The sequence below is a fragment of the Trachemys scripta genome, chromosome 5, assembly GCF_013100865.1.
Source record: "Trachemys scripta elegans isolate TJP31775 chromosome 5, CAS_Tse_1.0, whole genome shotgun sequence".
Taxonomy (NCBI): Eukaryota; Metazoa; Chordata; order Testudines; family Emydidae; genus Trachemys; species Trachemys scripta.
The window spans coordinates 32,817,457-32,837,862 of record NC_048302.1 but is presented as its reverse complement, the minus strand read 5'-3'; the positions used below and the strand labels follow the sequence as shown (position 1 = coordinate 32,837,862).

The window sequence follows — 20,406 nt, the reverse complement described above, 5'->3', positions numbered from 1 at the left end:
GAAGCAAATGTAAATATCTAGATAAGCACAATATTGCGGGGGTAATACCGTTCTTGCAGAACCCTTAACCTCGTCATTTTAAAAAATGAGTTATCAGCGACCTTATGTGAACTTGTTGGGTGCATCTACAGCAAAGGAAATTCTAGACTTAAATGAGCTTCGGAGTCTTGTACATCGCAATCCCTTCATTAAAACTGGCCAGTGCCTCCCCTTCCCAGCTGCACACTGGGAGCCGCAATGTGTTTTTCAGTCTGGTCCGAGTTGACTTTGAACTAGTGGAACAGTCCTGAGCGAGAGCAAAATGACCTGGACCTTTGCACAGACTTCTCCAGCGCTGCGTTTCCCACCCCATCTCTCTCTCTCTCTCTCTCTCTCTCTCTTTTTCTCTCGAGCAAGCACACACAGACCCCTCTCTCACACACACACACCTCGGTTTTCTTCTTTAGCTCTAACTATTCTTCCTTTGCTTGTTTCTTCTTCCCCTTTCCTGTTTTTTTTTTCTTTTTCCCACTCCCCCAAACACACACACATACACACACACTTTCAGGTTTTTTTTCTCAGAATTTCTGTTACTCTTCATCCTTTCCTGCCTCATCATTTCGATTTTCACGCGTGTGTGTCAAACATACAAATGCTAATATAGCATAGAGGTAATGTAGATCCTGCTTTTAATTGCCCTGCCTTCACTCCGGTTTCTTATTCGGTGTCTGTCTCTCTTCTACAGCCTGACTCTATTTTATTATCTCCCTTCTTCCCGCTTCTCTTGTCTATGTGTCCCTCTGCCTGGCTCTTTCTGTATCCCGCCCCCCCCCCTTCTCCGCGCAGCTCCCCTCTGTGTATCGCTGCCTCTGCCTCCCCTTCCCCAGCTCCACTGCCCCCTGCACTCCCCCTCGGCTCCGCTCCTCGGTGGAGTGAGTTTGGTGGAATCTCTGCTGACGTCACGTCGCTCCCAGTGCAGAGAGGGGGCGAGAGAGAGGGAGCCGGAGAGTAAAAGAAAGAGCGAGTCAGACACAGGAAGATCTCCGATCCCACAGCGAATACACTAGCCCTCCGCCGCCCCCCTCCACGGAACCCTGCGCTCTGGTTTGGATCCTTTATTACTTCTGCCCCCGCGTCGCTGGCGCTGCAGTCAAGCCAGCCCGCAGGATTTGCTCGATCTCGAGGAGGAGAAGGAAGAATAACGGGGTGGAAAGCTCAACTGGTAGCCGGTAAGTGGAGGCCCATCCTTCCCTGGGATGTGAGATAATGCGAGTCTGAGAATTGGTTCCACTGTGCGGGGATCCTCCCCGATCGGTGATTTGTGGGACTCTCTGATGTCTCTTTTCGCGAGCTAGGGCCGTTCCAGACAGACGTGAGTCGAGCCGTTCTGGGGACTTTACACTGTTTTTCAGTCATGGCAATAATGATCGATGAGGGCAGTTCAATGGCAATAGAGAAGATCGTGAGTTGTCTCGGAAAACGGTGCATCTCCCTGAACCTTCCTCTACCTACTTCACGTTAATACATCTGGAGGGACGTTCAAGAGATAAAAGGAGTCAAGTCACTAAGGGTGGGGTGTTTTTTTTTTAAAGGCTTCTAATGTTTTGCCTAGGGGAAAAAAATCCAGCTATTAAATGAGGCCTTGAGAATACTACCTGCGAGACAGGCCCTTTTGCAGAAGAGAGTTTAATTATTTAGATCAGCTCAGATTGGTCACGATTTAAAAATTGTGTCTTTTAAAACTGCTTTTAAATTTGTGCGTTTTTACTGTTTATTTTAATTTATTTTACTGTTAATTAGTTAGATTATTAATTGTACGTTGTTTGTGGAGGGAAAATATTGCCTCGATTACATTCCTCACCGTGCTTTTTTTCCTTCTCCCCCTCCAAAATAAAATGAAAATGTTGTGGGTCGCTTCCTCTCTAACTATGCGTACCTTAATTTCTTTCCTAGACGCAGCATTCCAGAACATTATTTTTTAAATTAAGGACATCATTTACTGTAAGGAAACTTACATCAAGTTAGGGAAAGAAGTCACCTAAAGCTTTAAGATTTTTACCTAGTTTCAAACAATTGCATATCTGGGAAGTAAAAGAGTGTTATGCACAAAGGAATTGCATATGCTTTACATGAAAAAGTGTAATGTGTGTGCCGATAAATGAATAGCCTTACATATAACCTTCAAGAAATATTAATACAATAGAAATAATCTAAATCATTGTCCTGTGTTTACTAGACTGTAAATAGCAAGGCTTGTTTGTATTTCCAGTATAAGGAAATATTCTTTATTTATTCAAATAACCCTTACTCACGAGAGCAGTCACTGGGACTCACTACGGATTATTCGAGTGAATAAGGATTACAGGATTAGGCCTTAAATTAAGCACCGATTTCGTTTATGAACCACCTACAATAACACCTACCATATTACAAAAACTACTAACTCCAAATTTTGATCAGTAGTTCTGTGATATTAAAATGTTTTGCATATAGGGTGACCAGACAGCAAGTGTGAAAAATCAGGACGGGGTGGGGGGTAATAGGAGCCTATTTAAGAAAAAGACCCCAAAATCGGGTCTGTCCCTATAAAATCGGGACATCTGGTCACCTTATTTGCATATGATTTGCAAGTTATTTGCCAGGGCCTCAGATTAATTTGTTTCTAAAATAACACCAATGTGTAAAACTCACCTGATATTGCTTATTATTAATCCAGGTCAGCTATACTTTAAGTGCTCGGAGCACTTAAATTAAGTTAATTAACTGAATTTCCCCAGCAATCCAAGAAAAAGAAAATACTTCAACCGTCTATGAGTTTGCTATTTGTTTTCATTTATAAAAATAATTAAATAGTTTGAAAGTGACAAAGTGGATAGGAGAAATTAAAATAAAAACCAAAGGGGAGAGCAGAGCCACTACTAAATGATTCAGCGCTGTCATTTCTGTAGTCAACGGAAAATTGCCTCTTCTTTTATGCCATTCCCCTGTTGATATTTCTTATAAAAATTAAAAGAGAGAAAATTAAAATCAGCGGTGTGATTGGGATTTGAGCGGCTGAAGCCAGGAGAGTAATAATCCTGTCTAACAAAATATATTCATCCCAGGACAGCAGCATTTGAAGGGAGAGAAAAACTTCCCATTCGAAAAAAAAAAAAAAGTTGTGCATCTCAATTTGTTAGATAAATTAGCCATCAAGGAAAGCGAAGAGGCAAGGCAACTGAATTTGTCATGCAAGGCTTGTCTTGACAGAGCCGGTTTAAGGACCATCAGAGAGGAATTAAGGTTTTCTTAATTGCCTTCTCCAAAAATTTAGCCACAGCACATATACTAGGCCCAGCGATTGGAAGGAGCATGTAATACAGATCAGAGTTCTTCCTAAATCCTTCTTTGGCTTTGAATATCAATTCCTGCGTAATAATAAGACTCAGAAATGTCCTGAGAAACATACCTTGACCATTTTTTTTATTTTTTATTTTTTAATTCTCACTTCCTAGGAGAAAATCCGTGTTATTTACGGAGCTGCAAACTGCGTTGGAAAATGTGAATGTTGGTTGGTTCAGCCATACTCATGTAGATTATTAATTATTATTATTATTATTATTATTTTGTTATTTTATTATTATTTATGTAATCAAAAATGTTTGTAAACGCCATTCTGCGGCATTTTAGGCACTAGCTAATAATTCACCCAGTTCAGACAATTAAAAAAAAGAAGAAGAAGAAGGAACGAAAGAAAAGATTACCGAAATGATGATGACATGCAAATTTCCCCAGAAATTATCATAAGTAAACATTTGAAGCCTGGACTAATAAAATCCCATCTGTGTTACTTCATATCGAGTTAGTAGAGAGCTGTGATAATGAATTTTGTAATATCTCACGAACAGACATCTCAATCAGGCACTAATCCTGTGATTTTACTGCAGAATCACTAAATCTGGAGCAGCCAAACTGCTGCTCTTTGGCACAGGGATAGCGAAGGCGCACCTCCTGCGGCGACCAGCAAGTGCTCTCAGGCTGGGGATCCTAAACTGTCACAGACCGGGTTCCCACTGCCTGGCCAGCTAGATTAGAAAGAGGACGCTCATGGCTCGCATTGTCAGGTTTCCCCAGGACAGGGAGGCAGCACGTGTAATCAGCGGCGTATCCTTAATGAATACAAATGATTTTCTCTCTAGGATACACTTCTGCAGTCTGCTCGTGCTTCTGTTTTACCTGCTCTTAACTACAACTACTCCATTGGTGCTTGGTTTACTGTTTAAACCTCTCTGAACAGAGAGCAGAGCACAATGGGGTATGAGGGTTTCCTAGACCAAAGGGGGCCGTGGTAGCCTTTAGAACGTACTACAGAGAAAGAAACAATGAAATGAAATTGAGCCTAGCGCAGGGTTGTATTACCCCCTAGTAACCTTACATTATTTTAAAGTAGATGATTATTTGAAAGTGTGAAGCCCCTTTTGTGCTACTTATAGGAAAGCTAAATCTGCTGCATCAAATGTTACCGTCTAATTTAAACTCAGTTTGTACATGCCAGGTATTCTATCCTCTGAGCAAATTATGAATCAACAAACAACCGGGTTAAAATGTGCTAAGGAAAAGTTTGGTTGCAAAGTTTTAAAATAGTAGATAAGTGTTTACAAAAGTCCGTTCGCCATTCACAAATAAATTCCGCGACTCTTTAAAGGGAGTAAAGGCAGAAATGTTTGATCGTCTTGATCATTGTGATCATTATGACTGCCCTTTAATACCAGTGTGTCCCTTTCGGAGTGAAAAATAGGTTAACTTGATTCTGATTTTTTTTAATGTATTTTTTAAAAATCGTTACGAAAATATGTTAGCAACATGCTTCACACTGACTACAGCACTGCTCCTTTGAGGTTTGATTTTTCTTAAGTAAGCATTTTTTAAATAAAATCCAATAAATTTTATGTTTTACAGATAACGGGTGATGGAGTCCAACTGTCGTAAGCTAGTATCGGCTTGTGTTCAATTAGGTAAGGACAATATTTCCGATCGATTCATATGGACATATTATGTATGTAGGCAGAAGAGTGGTTTATTCGAATGTAAATGTTTGTGTATTATCCGCATGAGAGAGAGAGAGAGAGAGAGAGAGAGAGAGAGAGCGCGAGCGCAAAATATGCGCGTATATTTTTATAATCACATATTAAATTTACAAATACTGATGTGCAGATTGATCAAATATTATTTTCTCTCTATGCAGAGAGCTGATACTATAATAATCAACAAAATTGAAGATAAATATTTTCTGGACTTTTAAATTATTTGTACTGCGGTGAAATTCACGCGGACTGTAATGTTCACAGTGATGGTGCTTTGGCAGAGTTCTACGTTTGACAACCTCTCCTCTCTGTTTCTCTCCCTCTCGTCCTCTCTCTAGTAGGGGTGCAACCTTCTACAGTTGAATGTCTTTTCTCCAAAGACTCTGATATTAAAAAGGGGGAATTCAGTGACTCTCCAGAGGGCAGGAAAGAGGCAACCAGCAGCAAGCTTTTCGGGAGGCAGCATCCCAGCGCCAACGGTAAGCGAGAGCCCCCCAGGCCGCCTCCCTTCAGTCCCAGTCACCTTCTTATCACTCACCCTATCACATGTGAAGAGAGACTCCAACAGGTTGGATGCTTAATTGTTCCCTCTTTGTTCATTCTTTTTTTTTTTTTTTTTTTTTTTAACTAAAAGCCAAAGGGCTTGTCTCAGGTGTGCAGTGACCTGTCCTGGTTGGATTCTAGTGAAAAGTGTCTTGGTTGTTATTTGGATAGGGGACATGCAGAGGAAGTTTCCCAGACTCCTTTCACATCCTCCACACTCTCTCTCTCTCTCGAGCTCTTGTTTGGGAAGGTAGGCCGGTCCTGAGCTAAAACGTGGTCCAACAGCGACCTCTGCTGCTGTACATCTGCGCCACTGCACAGAGAAGTAACAAATGGGGGGAACTGGACAATGCAGCCCCCTTCCTTGAAAGTTAACTGGGTCCAGGTTTTTTGCTGTGGGGCATGCAACGCAATTAAAAATGGATATTCTTCGCGAGGTATTTTCCTCGTGCAAAGAGCAGAGTGCACGTTGTAAATAACAACTTTCAGGGCCAGCTCGTGCGCTATTTTTTTTTTTTTTTTTTTTTTTTTGCTAAGGCAATACTTCCCACGGAGTTCGAAAGGGGGAGGGGAGCGGGGTTGCCTGAGTAAGGAGTGCAGGCAGGATCTGTCGAGTGGACGGACTGTCGGGCTGTATCGGCCTCCTTTTGATGCGACCCTTTCAATGCACATTTTTGCTGTGCTTTAAAATGTTCTCTTTGTGTACCTAATCGGAAGTGTTTGCGTCAGCATTTTTTTTAATTAAAGTTCACAATAAAAATTGTTGCTAAAAGTTCAAAATAAGAAACATGTTTGGTAACTATCTCCGTTAAGTATCGGAAATGGCTTTTTTCTTTAAAAAAAAGGGGGGGGGCACAGGAAACCTTTTAGCTTCCACTGTAGGAGGATCTCTCCACCCCCTTTTTGATTCAAGTTTTAGTGGCTCTAATATGTGAATACAAAATGTAGTAAAGAAAAACATCAATGCAAATATATTACAAAGAAGAAAACAAGATCTCTATTTCAAGTTCCTATTTAATCCAAGAGGAGAATAATTTTGTTTAAATACAATACTGTATATTAAAGTGAATAAATAGTACAGGAAACTGGACTGAACTAATAATGTAAGTATTCCTGGTCTTGTGGTTAAACACTTACTTGTAAGAATATAGTATTAACCCTATTTGGCTAAATAGCTTAATATTTCTCAGATAACATCCAGTGATTTGCAATTGTTCGTTCCCCCATTCCCCGTTTGGAAGTTTTAATCACTGTTTGAGAGCTCCTTATAAAAATAAATGATTAGACCAGAGGATAGTTAAACACCAAGATTAGAGACAATTCCAAACCCTAAAGAATTATGACCCAATAATTTGTCATCCCGAAAAAATACATGATATTAAATTGTGCACAAATAAGGTTTATCAGTGTTTTGCACTTTTTCATCCACACGTAATAGCTGTTAAATAATGTGGAGAGGAAGGATGACATTGGTTTATATATGGTTTGAGAATAACAAAGGCCTTTTTACCCTTCACCTTTTTTTTCCCCTCAATGAACAGGTGGTCTTAATCAAAGACTATAGCACGAGCTAATGGGAAAGTGGGGACCTTTCTGCTATAATAAATTTATGAGTCCTTACAAGCCAGTTTTATTCTTCTAAGTATTTATAAAAATAATATCCACATATGCTCTATGACATGGTAGCTTTTACTACCCTTGCTGAGAAACAAATGGTTATTTTCTTAGCCATTAATTATGAGTCCGGATTATTGTATTACATGTAAAATTTCCTGCCTAGTGCAATATCGATAAGTCTATTTTTTACCCTTCAGACTGAAGGGGAAATTGCTATCCAAACATATTTAATACCATTAATTAAAATATGTGTTGAAGTAATGCTGAAAACCTTGAGTTTGTTGGCAATTTTTTGGAATTTTTAAATGGTAATATTTCGTGGAATTTGTTCTACATGGAGCTATGTATAAATACAGACCGTTATATTAATACCTAATGAACAATTATAACTCCCGAAATGTCCTCAGTTGTTAGGATGATTTATTTGAAAGTAATATAAACCGTATATTTATTTATTTAGCTGAATTATTTTATTTTCGTTTTCTGTTTTAAATCTTTTATTCCACCTTGTTTTTGTATCGCCTGGTTAGAAGGAAATGCAGCAACTTCATCTTTTATGTCATTTACTTCTAACAAATCAAGTCAGGTGTCAGAGACACGAAACAATTATTCTTTAGGAGCATATCCTGCCATAGTTTCTTTTATACAATTACTGTTGAGGTCACTGTGACTTTGGAAAAAAAAGATACGTAAGAGGGGGAAATCACAGTAAGAGAGCCTACAAAATACAAATGATTGTTGAGTTTCTGCAAGTGCTGAACATTTTCATAGCTCAGCAGAAAATAAAGGCTTTATTAAAATAAATGGGAATGTACACAGTCATATTAATATCTATATGAAAATATTCTTGCTACAAATAATTTCAAATGCAAATATTCTAATCTTATATTTAGCCATAACATGGAATATAGGAAAAGTATTTCTTAGTGACAAACCACATAAAACTACTAAAACTGTGTAGTGCGAGGGGAGGTGGGGTCAGGAGGGACGCACACAGCCACAAACATTACATTTTATAAGTACTGTTTATTATTATTTTATTTTAATTTCTGTGCGGTGCCCTGGCCTTTTTGATAGGGCATGCTGAGTATATGCAATAATTATTTATCGTTTAGTAAATTCCACTTTAGAAATCATGTTACGTAATTAATAACCCAGTCATTGAATAGCAGGCTTATAATATATAATGTTGAAATAACACGTTGCGTTATTCCATCGCTCTCAACATCGCAAATTGATTAGTTAAACTTGTTTAATTATTTGCGGTTGAATAATCAATAATTTAACATCACTTTTAGAAAATCCCCCACTCATTCATCTTTATGTACATATTCCCCTGCAAAGTTAGGTACACCACTGTTTAAAGAAGATATTTATCACTTATTTTTACACAAGTTTAAAGCTAACTATGCAAACTTGGTAGCCCTCTGTCGCCCCTCCACTCATAGTCTAGTTTCTTATAAGAACCCAATATCAACAGCTATCCTAATGTAGTGTGTGAGTGGATGGCTAATAGATAGATGGATGGATATTCAACCGGATCCCAGCCTAACTGAAAATCTCTGTATCCTATTAGTTCAGCGAGATACATATTTCAGGGGCACTGCCAGTGCAGATATTGTGGAAAAGCCACCTGAGACCACCAAAATGTCACCGTAGCTAAGTCTGCATGCCAGGAAGTACAGTGTGCTGCTTGAACAGTTTCAGTACCAAAATGTAATTTAGGATGGCAACCGTGTCCAAAAAGGGGTAGAGAAACCATTGGCATTTGGCTTCCTAACAGCAGCCTGGCCAGTTAGAGGGAATCAGAGAAAATAACCTTGAGAAGAAGGAAAGAAGGAAACCTGAAGAAGAAAGGCCTGCGTAAGATAAAAGAAAAGCATCTGGCCTGGGAAAGAAAGAGAGTCCTAAAAGAGCAAAGGAAGGCCTAGGACTAAGATAGAGACTGGGAGCTGAAGAGTGAAGGTGGGAGCCTTTGAAGGAAGAGAAATGAGGTTTCCAGTTTCTAAATCAGCAACACACTCTGGTCATATACTACATTTCAGTATTTCCGCAATTGATTGGGACTGAGTCTCTCTCCAGGGGCAATGCGACTATAGCAGTTCCTACCCCAAATTTAAATTTCCCTTCAAATATTCTCTGCAAAATCAGAATTAAAAGTTACTTATTGTTCCTTTGATTTTTTTTTCCCGTCGTCGTCGTCGTCTGACAATAATAGATGCAGCAGTTGTTAGACTGACCCCAGGGAAAACTAAATGTATAACGAAAGCTTATTCGTGAGGAGGAATATACTAATGGAACAATCTGATGTCTTCTTAATCCTATGTAAAAAGCTTTGTCGTCTTCCTAATATTGACTGAATGGGTAATTAATGGCTCTTCATCTAGCTTGGTCTACACTAAACCCCCAAATCGAACTAAGGTACGCAACTTCAGCTACGTGAATAACGTAGCTGAAGTCGACATACCTTAGTTCGAACTTACCCCCGTCCAGACCCGGCAGGCAGGCTCCCCCGTCGACTCCGCGTACTCCTCGCGGCGAGCAGGATTACCGGAGTCGACGGGGAGCACTTCTGAGTTCGATTTATCGCGTCCAGACTAGACGCGATAAATCGAACCCAGAAGTTCGATTGCCTGCCGCCGAACCAGCGCGGTAAGTATAGACAAGCCCCTAGGAGAATACCCGGTAATCCAAGATAGGCGAAAGACAACAAGCCAAAGGTAAAAGACAACAGGACTAGCTGGAGACTCTACATAAGAACTAATTTATCCATTTAGGAGAGTATTACGTCTAGAAACAATGATCTTATAGTAGATGAAGGCAAAAGTGGGAAAATAAATACCTGCAGTATGTCTTGCAAACACAGCAGTACCCAGCTAAGCAGGTCAGCTGAGCTCCTGTGTCAAGATTTCGCTCTCTCTTTCCCTCTCTCTTTCTCTCATTCAGAGATCAATTTAAATCTGTGCAGAATTTGTAGCCCCTTCTCCCCCCGCCTAACGGTTACAAATGATCAGGAAACATAGGATTTACCATAATGGATCAAACCACTGGTCTGATAATCTACTCCGGTATCCTGTCCTGACAGTGGCCAGCACTAGCTCTTTCAGTGGAAAGTGCAAGAAACCGTGCAGAAGGAAATCTGCCCACAATCAAAGGTGCTGGGTTTTTGTTTTGTTTGTTTGTTTGTTTGTTTCACCCTTTCCGAAATCCCCATTGCACAGAGGTTGTGAGGATCCGGAATCTAAAGAGAACCAAAGATTCTACCAGAATTAAAAAATAAACAACTTCTGACATTTTAATTTAAACCTTTAGCAGTAATGTATTACTTGGGTTCCTACAATTAGGTTGAGGGTTTTTTTGGTCAGCTGACAGCTTTTAAAATATTATTTCGCTAGGGAAATAAAAACTTCATCTCAGATTAAAGGTGGGTATTTTTGGATTTATCTGATTTATGGTCACCATGACAACTAATGCCGAATGTTAGCTACCCTCATGGCTGGGGCGGGGAAAGGACAGGGGGCGAAGCAATGGTGGAGTTTTAATCACAGTACTGTAAATAAGTGACTGTAGTCTTCCCTTCTGACTATACCTGAATATGTCTCTATTCCTACTTCCCCCCACTCCAACCCTCCACTACACACATGTTCAGGTAGAAATGGATCTAAGATAGCCCATTAGGTTCCTGGAGATGCTTCATAACTGGGACCCAGCAATGCTTCTATTCAAATTCTTTAGGAAGGTTCTATATAAAAAAATATCTCTGGTGATTCTTTAACACAATTCAGATTTTTACAAGGGGACCCATTTGATCTATTATCTGGAACCCAGATAGGAGAAGGAGTTAGCGCCACTAGAGCAAAGGAACCCAAAGGGAGTCCAGGGTTTTGTCAAAAGAATCTTGACAGAGCTGAGGTTTTTTTCTTCCATCAGCGCCTAATATTCTAACAACCAAGGGAGTCTGCAAACTATAAATCGCCTAATCCTTCAACTCAGAATTTCAAATGCGCAACAGTCACTAAAACTGCGTGCTGTGCACTATATAGAAAAGCATGGTTTTGCAGTCACTTACATGTGTAATTATTCTTGACATACTAATAGAAACAGGAAAGAGCTGACAATAAAGACGTCAAAGCAGGGTAGGGTAGGGTAGGGTAGGGTGGGGTGGGCTCTTGTTCTTTGATTAATTAAAAATTTGGACCAGACTGTGGGAAGGGAGAGAGACACTAGAGAGACAGACATACAGACAAAATGTCCAATTTATAATCTTTTAAAAATGCCCATTAAAAAGGAGCGTGGTTGGCCACGCATCCTCATATTCTTCCATTGTTAAAGTCCATAGCACAGTAGCTGTTGAGAACTGACCGTTTCGTTTCATGCTAAGCTAAAGAACAATCCCTAGGATTCTGTTGCAGGGCGTTTCCAAACGGGGTTGAACAGTAAAATCTAACACTAAATAAGACTAAAATGCATAATCGGTTGCTTAATACAGTGACAAAACAGCATGGCTCTATGTCAGACCCCAAAAATCCTCCAAACCATTTGTCTGGAAGAGGGAAAAAGAAACAGAATTCAATCTCTTATCAGAGAACATTAAATCTCATTTCTGACTACGAGTTACACCGTGCATTTGCGCATGTGGAGTCTTGTGTACAAAATTGACCAACGTTAAGCTTTATGACAGAGGCAAAAAATCATAATGATTTATGACCAAACAAGTTAGAATTCAACATAGCATCCCATTACAGAGGAACCCACAAAGTGCATAATAAGTGCCTTGCAGTTTCCAAACCATACATATGTCTTTTCGTTAAATCCCAGGATTCAAGGAAAGGTTTGCAATTCTAAACTAAAAAGCCCCGTCTTCAAAAATATAAATGAAGAATAGCTCTTCCCCCTCAACACACACACACTTTGCCCATACTCCACGTATAAAAGTGGAAGCCCTAGATAAAAATAGAAGCCTTGTAATCTTTCTCCTCCAACCCCTCTCCCAGAGCGCTTCTGTTCTTTAACCGGAGAGAGATTTATTCCTTTACAAATTGTGTAAAGGTAATAAGGGTCTCGTGCTTCTCTAATTTTCCCCGTTATTTGCAATATAATCCTGAAATGCAGGATTAGAAAATAGCAATTGTTGTATTAGCTTTGTCCATCCACCCACCTCCCGGACTTCCTTTAAAAGACAGAACTTACTTTGCTGAAGTTCTGAACCTCCAAATCTAACGCGCAGGAATGTCCCAGCATTGCGTTTAAAATAATGACACTGGGAGGCATTGGTTTCGTTCTAATGGAGTCCTTTCATTAACAAGGGCTTCGGGGATTTATGAGTACAGGACCACAGTAGTACAGCGAGGTTAAGAAGAAACTGGAATATGATTAGTAAACAAATTGTGCAGAATGGAGCTGGATTCATATTGACTTAGTTATAGGTCATCTGCTGCCGGTGCAAAGGGAGGAAATATTTACTTTGCACATATACTTTATGATCTTGGGGGAATTAGAGGAAATTCAATAAGAAAACGGCTAGAATCATTTAAAACCCCCTATTTAAAAGACTTAAACAAATTAGAGTCTTATCAGATTAAAATCCACTACAAATGTAAGAGCATTGTCTCCATCGAAACGCTGTGGGGTCTGAGGAAAGAGATTCTTTGCCAAATCTCAGGGATAAAACACGTCATTTAAACACCAGATAATGAGCAGAATGTAAATTAATTTAACCTTCTTTACCAACAGGCTGCTAAAGTAATATGTATAATTTAGCGATAAGTAAGACTGCAAGCGATAATACTGAGAGAAAGAGCATCAGCTAATAAGAATGACCTGTCAAAAAATGAATAAAAGAAAGGCAAGCTTGGAAGTTGTGTTGGCTTAAGAAAGGTCACATCTGTGGGAAACTCCCAGACATCTAGAATTGTGAAGAGTAATTATAAGTATAGGAACAATCTTAGTAAATTGCACATACAACTTCGGTGTCTGGAATAGGTCGTGCCATTAAGCGGAACTCTTCCAATCAATGGGGTGCTACTTAAAACCCCCTGGCACTGCTATGGCCCACTCCCAAGCCTATTGCAAATATTTGGGATAAGGTGTTTTCTTGCAACTAGATTCAAAGGAGACAAACGGATAGGTTCAAATATATTTGCCTCTTGCTTTATCTGCGGGACAAGCCCATCTTCTGATTGAAGAACCTTCCAGTCATGTGGCCAACATGGAAGGACACACAATCTCACAATGTGAGATTTGCTGAAGAACTCCCCATATTTCTACTATCTCACACCAACAACTACTGTAGTAATATAGCAGGACACGGAAACAAAATCAGAATGTAGAAGGGAGATTAGCTCTTGGTTGGCGCTCTGAGACGCAGCCTATGGGAGGATTTTATACTGCCGCCCATCACCGTAATATCTCGGCGTTAGCGGTGTCTGATTCATCGTAGTCACATTGTTGCTCTATATTTCTCCGTTCTCTTTCCTTTGGATAATTTTGGTTTTACTTAGTAATTTGTTCAAGACGACAGGAAAGAAAATGGTCTCTAAAAATAAAAGGAATTTAGAAAATGTCTCTGTGATCAGTTGTTTGAAATCTCCTTGAAATGATAGATGGTTATATATTGCATAAAAATGAGATTTTCTTGGTTTTGTTTTCTTTGAAATTATCACAGGAAAATAAATAAGATAGTAAAAGAAAAGTGAGAAATGTCAAGGTTTACAAATATAGTGTAAGGATCAGCTAGAGAGAATCTCGTTTATTACTTTCCAATAAAATTTAAAAGATTGCTATAATTCGAAAACTACCAAATTTTTCGGCAAAAAAATCGGTTAGTCAAACTGGTATAAAGCTGTATAATTTATTATCTATTTGATTTATTAATGGTCGTTTAGACTTGCGTGGTATTTTCGGTGTTGTCGTTTCTATTCAACAAATCTGTAAAACGAGACTATAGTACTAAACACTTGCTAGGATCATGCGTAAAAGAGTGATTTCTGTTTGACAATCTAGGTTTTGTTTGTTTGTAAATCGGATTTATAACCCGCCATTTGTCTTGTTCGCAATTATAGAAAGGCTTTTTAAGACTAGGGTAATATCCATGATGGTTTGGGTTGAGATTTTAAAATTAGTTCTGTTTTATTTGTTTCTTCTTCTTTCCCTCAGCAGCCTGTTTTTCAGTGTAGAAATGTGTGAAGCCAGCAAAGTATGTTGTTTCCCTATATCACTGTGGAACGTTAATAAATGTTATTTATAAAAATGTGTGGGTATATATAGACATACTCCCCAACACACACATATGCCTTCACCCCCGTTTGGAATCACCTCCTTTAAATACCCAATCTCTTGCAATTTGGGCACGGCAGGTTTCACAAGCCCCTAGTCCCGCAGGGTGAATTACTTAGCCCAGCCCTGCTTCTCTGATAGGTCGCGGTTATTATAGTCTGCCTTCCGCCTAGCGCTTCCTGATTGGTCCGGAGCGACATCATTCCTGCCCTGAGCAGCGGGTCCCGGGCGGGGGAGGAGGGAGGGAAGGGGTCGGGTGACATCACTGCCCGGGGAAGGCCTCCTCTGGTTTTAAGATGTTGGGCAAACAGGGAAGCGGCTGAGCTGATCGGGTCCATTGCTCGCCTGGGTGCTGTGTGTAGATGTGTGCACAAGAGAGAGTGGCTGAGCTGGGGAGGGCTGCTGCTGCTGCCTTGGATATAATATCATCTACCTGCCCCTGTCACTCTGACACTTACTGACTGACACTGCCATCGCCTTAGCGTGTCAGACAGGAGACTTGGTTCCTATGGTTATTCATTATTATTAGGAATATTATTATTATAGGGTCGATTTTTTCCCTTTTTTATCGTCTTTTTTCCCTCTTCCTGCTGCCTTCACGCCACAAAGAAAACCCCGTGAGCCTCTGTGTATATTTTCCTTGAGACTTTAGCTAAGGCTGGCTGGACTTGCACATTAGACTTCTTAGGACTCTTTCAGTAGAAAGGGTAACAAGTTGCTTCTTGAACGCCGTCCACCGCTGCTGCTTTTCTGTCTCCCACTGGACCAGGGAGTTGAGCCTGCGCCTTCTGCAACGCTGCGCCTTGGAGAGGGGGTGCAGTGTGTATATATCTATATATACATCGCTATACATATATATATATACATAGAGACACAGAGAGAGAGAGAACTATTTGGCTTTCTTTTGCCGATGAACTTCATGAAAGATCCGTTAAGCCTGGAGCGCCTGGGAGCCGGGAATAAGCTGTGCTCCACTTCACCTTCCTCCTCCTCCTCTTCATCCTCTTGCCATCATCACCAGTCGGCACTGGTCATGGCTTCAGCTGTAGCGCCGGGGCAGTCTCGCTCTTCCCTGGACTCCTCCAAACACCGGCTGGAGGTGCACACCATTTCGGACACCTCCAGCCCCGAGACCGCAGGTAAGAGAGAGTCCATCCCGGGTTGCGGCTACACCCACCCATCCTGCTGCCTCCCCCCGCTTACAAACCCCCCAGTATGTAACTTCTGCATCACCCTGTCCCCCAGCTCAGTCTCGCTGCTGATCCCCCCTCCTCCGCAGTCTCTTCTTATTTTCTCTTGAGTGAAGGGAGGTGAATTGAAACCGCGCTGAGGTTCCTCTGAGCGTCTCTCGTGGCAGCAGAGCCCGGCTGATTGCCTTCGGTCTGTGTGTTCATTGGGAGCATAGGGAAAACCCTCCCCCCGTATAATGAATTGCTTCTGCAGGGACTCTCCGGCGGGTTTGCATTGGGATTCACTGCGGCTCCCATTTGGCTACGGATTGCCCCAGCATCCCATTGCGGAGAAAGGAAGAGAGACCCCTCGGCGCCCTTCAACCGGGGAGTTGTGGGGAAAGAGGGTCCGCAAGGCGAGAACAAGGATATTCAACCGGGACAATTATTTAGTCAGAGCCTCAGTGAACCTTAATGCGCGAGATACAATACATGTAGGGACTATCATTTCCTTGGGTATTTGGAAGGGTATTTGAATCAAGGTCTGATTATAACTATATTATCTCCATGAGATACTACGTGCGTGTTTATTATAACTACATATGTACAGATAAGTAACGCTATTTATCTGGATACAGAACTATGTGCATACAGATACATATTATATCTACATCTTCTATCTGTATTTATATAATCTGCAGATATAGCCTCTCTCTATAACCTATAGAAACGGATACATCGATCTATGCGGTAGAGAGTGTGTGGTGGGGAGGGTATTTACCCACCTAATTATCTTAGCTGTAAATACAAGGTTAACAAAATTCAATCAAATGAGCCTTCTCTCTGTAGGGAAATAATCGCCACATTTTCTCGTAGCATTAAGGAGCAGCCTTTTGAACAATGGGTGCCCTTCTTTTACAGAGAAAGAGAAAAACCAGCAGAGTAAAAATGAGGATGCCGGAGTTGACGATCCCTCCAAGAAAAAGAGGCAACGGCGGCAGAGGACTCATTTCACCAGCCAGCAGCTGCAAGAACTAGAGGCCACTTTCCAGAGGAATCGCTACCCGGACATGTCCACCCGAGAAGAGATCGCCGTCTGGACCAACCTCACCGAAGCCAGAGTCAGGGTAGGTACAGACGCCGAAAGCCCGATGCTGCCTGGCGGTGGGGGAAGCGTTAGACCGACTGCAGCTGCTTTCGATTTCAGTTTGCGTTCCAAACTTCAGAGCCTTTGCACAAAAGCATCAGGGAGCAAGACATTTATGTCAAAGCGAGACAGATTATGATCTCCCTCCTTGGAATATGGTGCATTGCACGTTTCGCCCTTACTGTGCAATGTGTTCTCTTCCTTTTGATCGAAATGCTAATGAAAACATTAGCCAAGAAAGCAACTTGAAACAGGCTTCAACCTGTGCTGCCTCTAATGAGAAAAAGACACAACGTACACAAGGGCTTTTATTTCCTCATAGGCATTCGGGGCATGCCCTTCCTTGCATTTTCTCTTTCTTTTGGTTTCATAACTACCCAAGCGCTTCCCCCACCCTTCCCCCCTTAGATTTATGGTACTATCACAGTGCTAAGATTTATCAGGATTATGGGCCAAATCCTGATCCTATACAATCCCATTACTGTGAGGCCTTCGCTCAAAAATAGACTCCAAAAATGAATCCAGAGATCCTTGCTATACCCGTGGTTCATTTATTGCTCTACTTGTACAAGGATTCTATAAAAATACAGTAAACAGAAAAACGTGTTTTATTTGTGGGAAAAGTCTATTTAGTCTTAAATGCTTTAGAATTAGATTAGACCTATACAATAAATTAATAAAGGCCTCTGTTTTAAATTAGGAACTAACTTAATCTACAGAAATTTAGAAGTAAACATATATTTTAATTAAAAATAGTCAAGTTGTAGACTTCAGACTAAACTGAAAAGTGGAAATATACAGTGAGTAATTAAGAAATATAAAAAAGGGAGAGGAAAAAATCAGGCTATATGTGTTGTTGATTAATTCAAGCAGAACGGGATTGCAAACTGTTTGAATCTGTCTGGTCTCATTGTTATTTTAAAAAGTAGTCTCCTTCATTTAGGCTGTTTGTTGTTGAAAACAGTCACTTTGCTTTCTTTGTCTATGGTTAGTAGACTCGTGGGTAAAATATCGGATTATAAAATGTTAAGGTAATTTTACCAACCACTTCACACTCTATATTTTTATTCATGAAGTGCAATATAACTGATGGATGTTTTGTGAAGATAGCTGGAGAAACATTTGCTGCTTTAAGTTGACAATATTTTGTGAATGTGAGTGGGGCATGATATTGGTTTATAGCTGTGTGTAAGCAGTGTCAAGGATTAATTGTACAGTTAGAGATTTGTAATGTAAAACATCGTTTGTGTAAACAAAGAGGAGCCAGGGAAGGCCTCTAGTACACAAAATAACTTTGCAGGAGGCTGGCTGACAAATCAGACACCAAGATGTGGATTGGAAAGATTTGCAGAAAGGCACACGTTTTAGCCATTGTCTGGAGGGAGGGACCTTAGATCTCATTTAGCACGTTGTTAAAAGGCAAACTTTGCCAAAAAGCAGAAAGACACGTTTGTTTATAAGAGTTCGGGGGTTCTTGAAGATTAGCACAATGGGGAGCTTGCAGTTTAAAAGAGCTGCTGAGATTTATTAGTATTTTCCCTCTATCTGTAATCGGAAATATAATTTTTCTCCGCTGGCAAAATTCTGCAGGTTTTCTACGCGTTTTGCATTCAATTTGCAGTTTTGATGTGTGTTTTTTTTCCACTTAATATCTCCCGTTTGTAAAATGACAGGGACCAAATGTTGTAAACGCGATGTCTTTTGTGGCGCGAATGTGTGTTTCGGAATCACAAAAGAAAAACTAATTTGCAAAATGTGTGCTCTAAAACAAATATTTTATGTGATGATCTGCAGCTACCACAGTCTGGATGTGCTAGAACAAAACATCGCTAAAGTATGCACTGCGGTTCCCGGAGAGTTTCTTTGCGATTTTGCGAACTTCAGGGAGTTGTAGATTTGAATAACCATTTTAAATACAAACGTCTGTTAATAGTGAAAAATGCAATCCCGTTTTACACTGGTCAATTCTCTTGTCAGAGGAACACGTGATATCTTTTGTACCTTCACCGTTAGGAAAGTGCTGTGATTTTAGTTTTTGCATAATTAAACCGCGCCTGACCTTTTATCTATCTATCTATCTATTTATTTATTTATGTATTTATTTATTTTAAAGGTTTGGTTCAAGAACCGCAGAGCCAAATGGAGAAAGAGAGAAAGAAACCAGCAGGCTGAGCTTTGCAAAAATGGCTTTGGTCCACAGTTTAACGGTCTAATGCAGCCCTACGATGATATGTACCCCGGCTATTCTTACAACAACTGGGCAGCCAAAGGCCTGACCTCTGCCTCCCTTTCCACCAAAAGCTTTCCTTTCTTCAACTCTATGAATGTCAACCCTCTGTCTTCTCAGAGCATGTTCTCCCCTCCAAATTCCATTTCATCCATGAGTATGTCTTCAAGCATGGTGCCCTCTGCAGTCACTGGGGTCCCTGGTTCCAGCCTCAACAGCCTGAATAACTTGAACAACTTGAGCAATCCCTCTCTGAATTCTGCAGTGCCAACGCCAGCCTGTCCTTATGCTCCTCCAACACCTCCTTATGTTTATAGGGACACATGTAACTCTAGCTTGGCTAGTCTGAGACTTAAAGCCAAGCAGCACTCCAGCTTTGGATACGCCAGTGTTCAGAACCCAGCTTCCAACCTGAGCGCATGCCAATACGCTGTGGACAGACCCGTGTGAGATATTAAAGTATAAAATACTGAATGGGAATCCCTCCCCCTTCCCACAAAGACTGAGAATTATACTAGAAAGTAATGGGCACTATAGAGAAAGAGAACGAAAGAACGAAAGAACGAAAGAAAGAAAGAAAGAAAGAAAGAAAGAAAGAAAGAAAGAAAGAAAGAAAGAAAGAAAACAAAGAGAAAATGAAACCACTGAAATAAGATAGTCCCTTTGTTTTCAAAGGACCTCCTGCAGATTCTGACATATTTCACTAAGAGTATTTCCAACAGTTACAAGAACACACACACACACATATATATATATATATATTTACATATGCATATATATATATATATATGGACAAATGTTTGACTGGATATGATATGACATTTTAATGTTACTATAAGCTTGTTATTTTTTAAGTTTAGCATTGTTAACATAAAAAATGACTGAAAGGATGTATATATATGGAAATGTCAAATTAATTTTATAAAAGCAGTTGTTAGTAATATCACAACAGTGTTTTTAAAGGTTAGGCTTTAAAATAAAGCATGTTACACAGAAGCGATTAGGATTTTTCGCTTGCGAGCAAGGGAATGTATATACTAAATGCGACACTGTATGTTTCTAACATATTATTATTAAAAAACATTGTGTGAATATCAGTTTTAGAATAGTATCTCTGGTGGATGCAATGATGTTTCTGAAATTGCAATGTAAAACATGCCCTGTGTATAACATTTCGTACAATATTATTGTTTTACTTTTCAGCAAACATGAAAAATGTGTTTTATTTCATGGGAGTAAAATATACAGCATACAGTTTTGTCTGGAATTTTTTTTATGAACTAACTGCATAGTGGTAACTACTTCACACTGATTGACTGATAGATGACACTGGATCCCCTTCTTTGGAAACACGGTGCAGTCATTTTTACTGTAATAGGTATAAAT

The 20,406-nt window shown here is 40.2% G+C and overlaps 1 protein-coding gene across 2 annotated transcripts; it reads left to right on the top strand.

Moving 5' to 3' along the window:
* Positions 1–1,035: 1,035 nt before the first annotated feature.
* Positions 1,036–19,588, top strand: PITX2 (paired like homeodomain 2). 2 transcript variants are annotated; one of them, XM_034771930.1, is made up of 5 exons: positions 1,036–1,208; positions 4,918–4,973; positions 5,384–5,521; positions 16,568–16,773; positions 18,907–19,588. In XM_034771930.1, exons 2-5 carry the CDS (start codon positions 4,928–4,930, stop codon positions 19,468–19,470), a joined length of 954 nt encoding a protein of 317 aa, XP_034627821.1. In that variant the 5' UTR covers positions 1,036–1,208; positions 4,918–4,927; the 3' UTR covers positions 19,471–19,588. The 2 variants fall into 2 exon arrangements, with proteins under 2 accessions (XP_034627821.1, XP_034627819.1); XM_034771928.1 differs by lacking the exons at positions 1,036–1,208; positions 4,918–4,973; positions 5,384–5,521 and adding an exon at positions 14,822–15,616.
* The last annotated feature ends 818 nt before the right edge of the window (positions 19,589–20,406 follow it).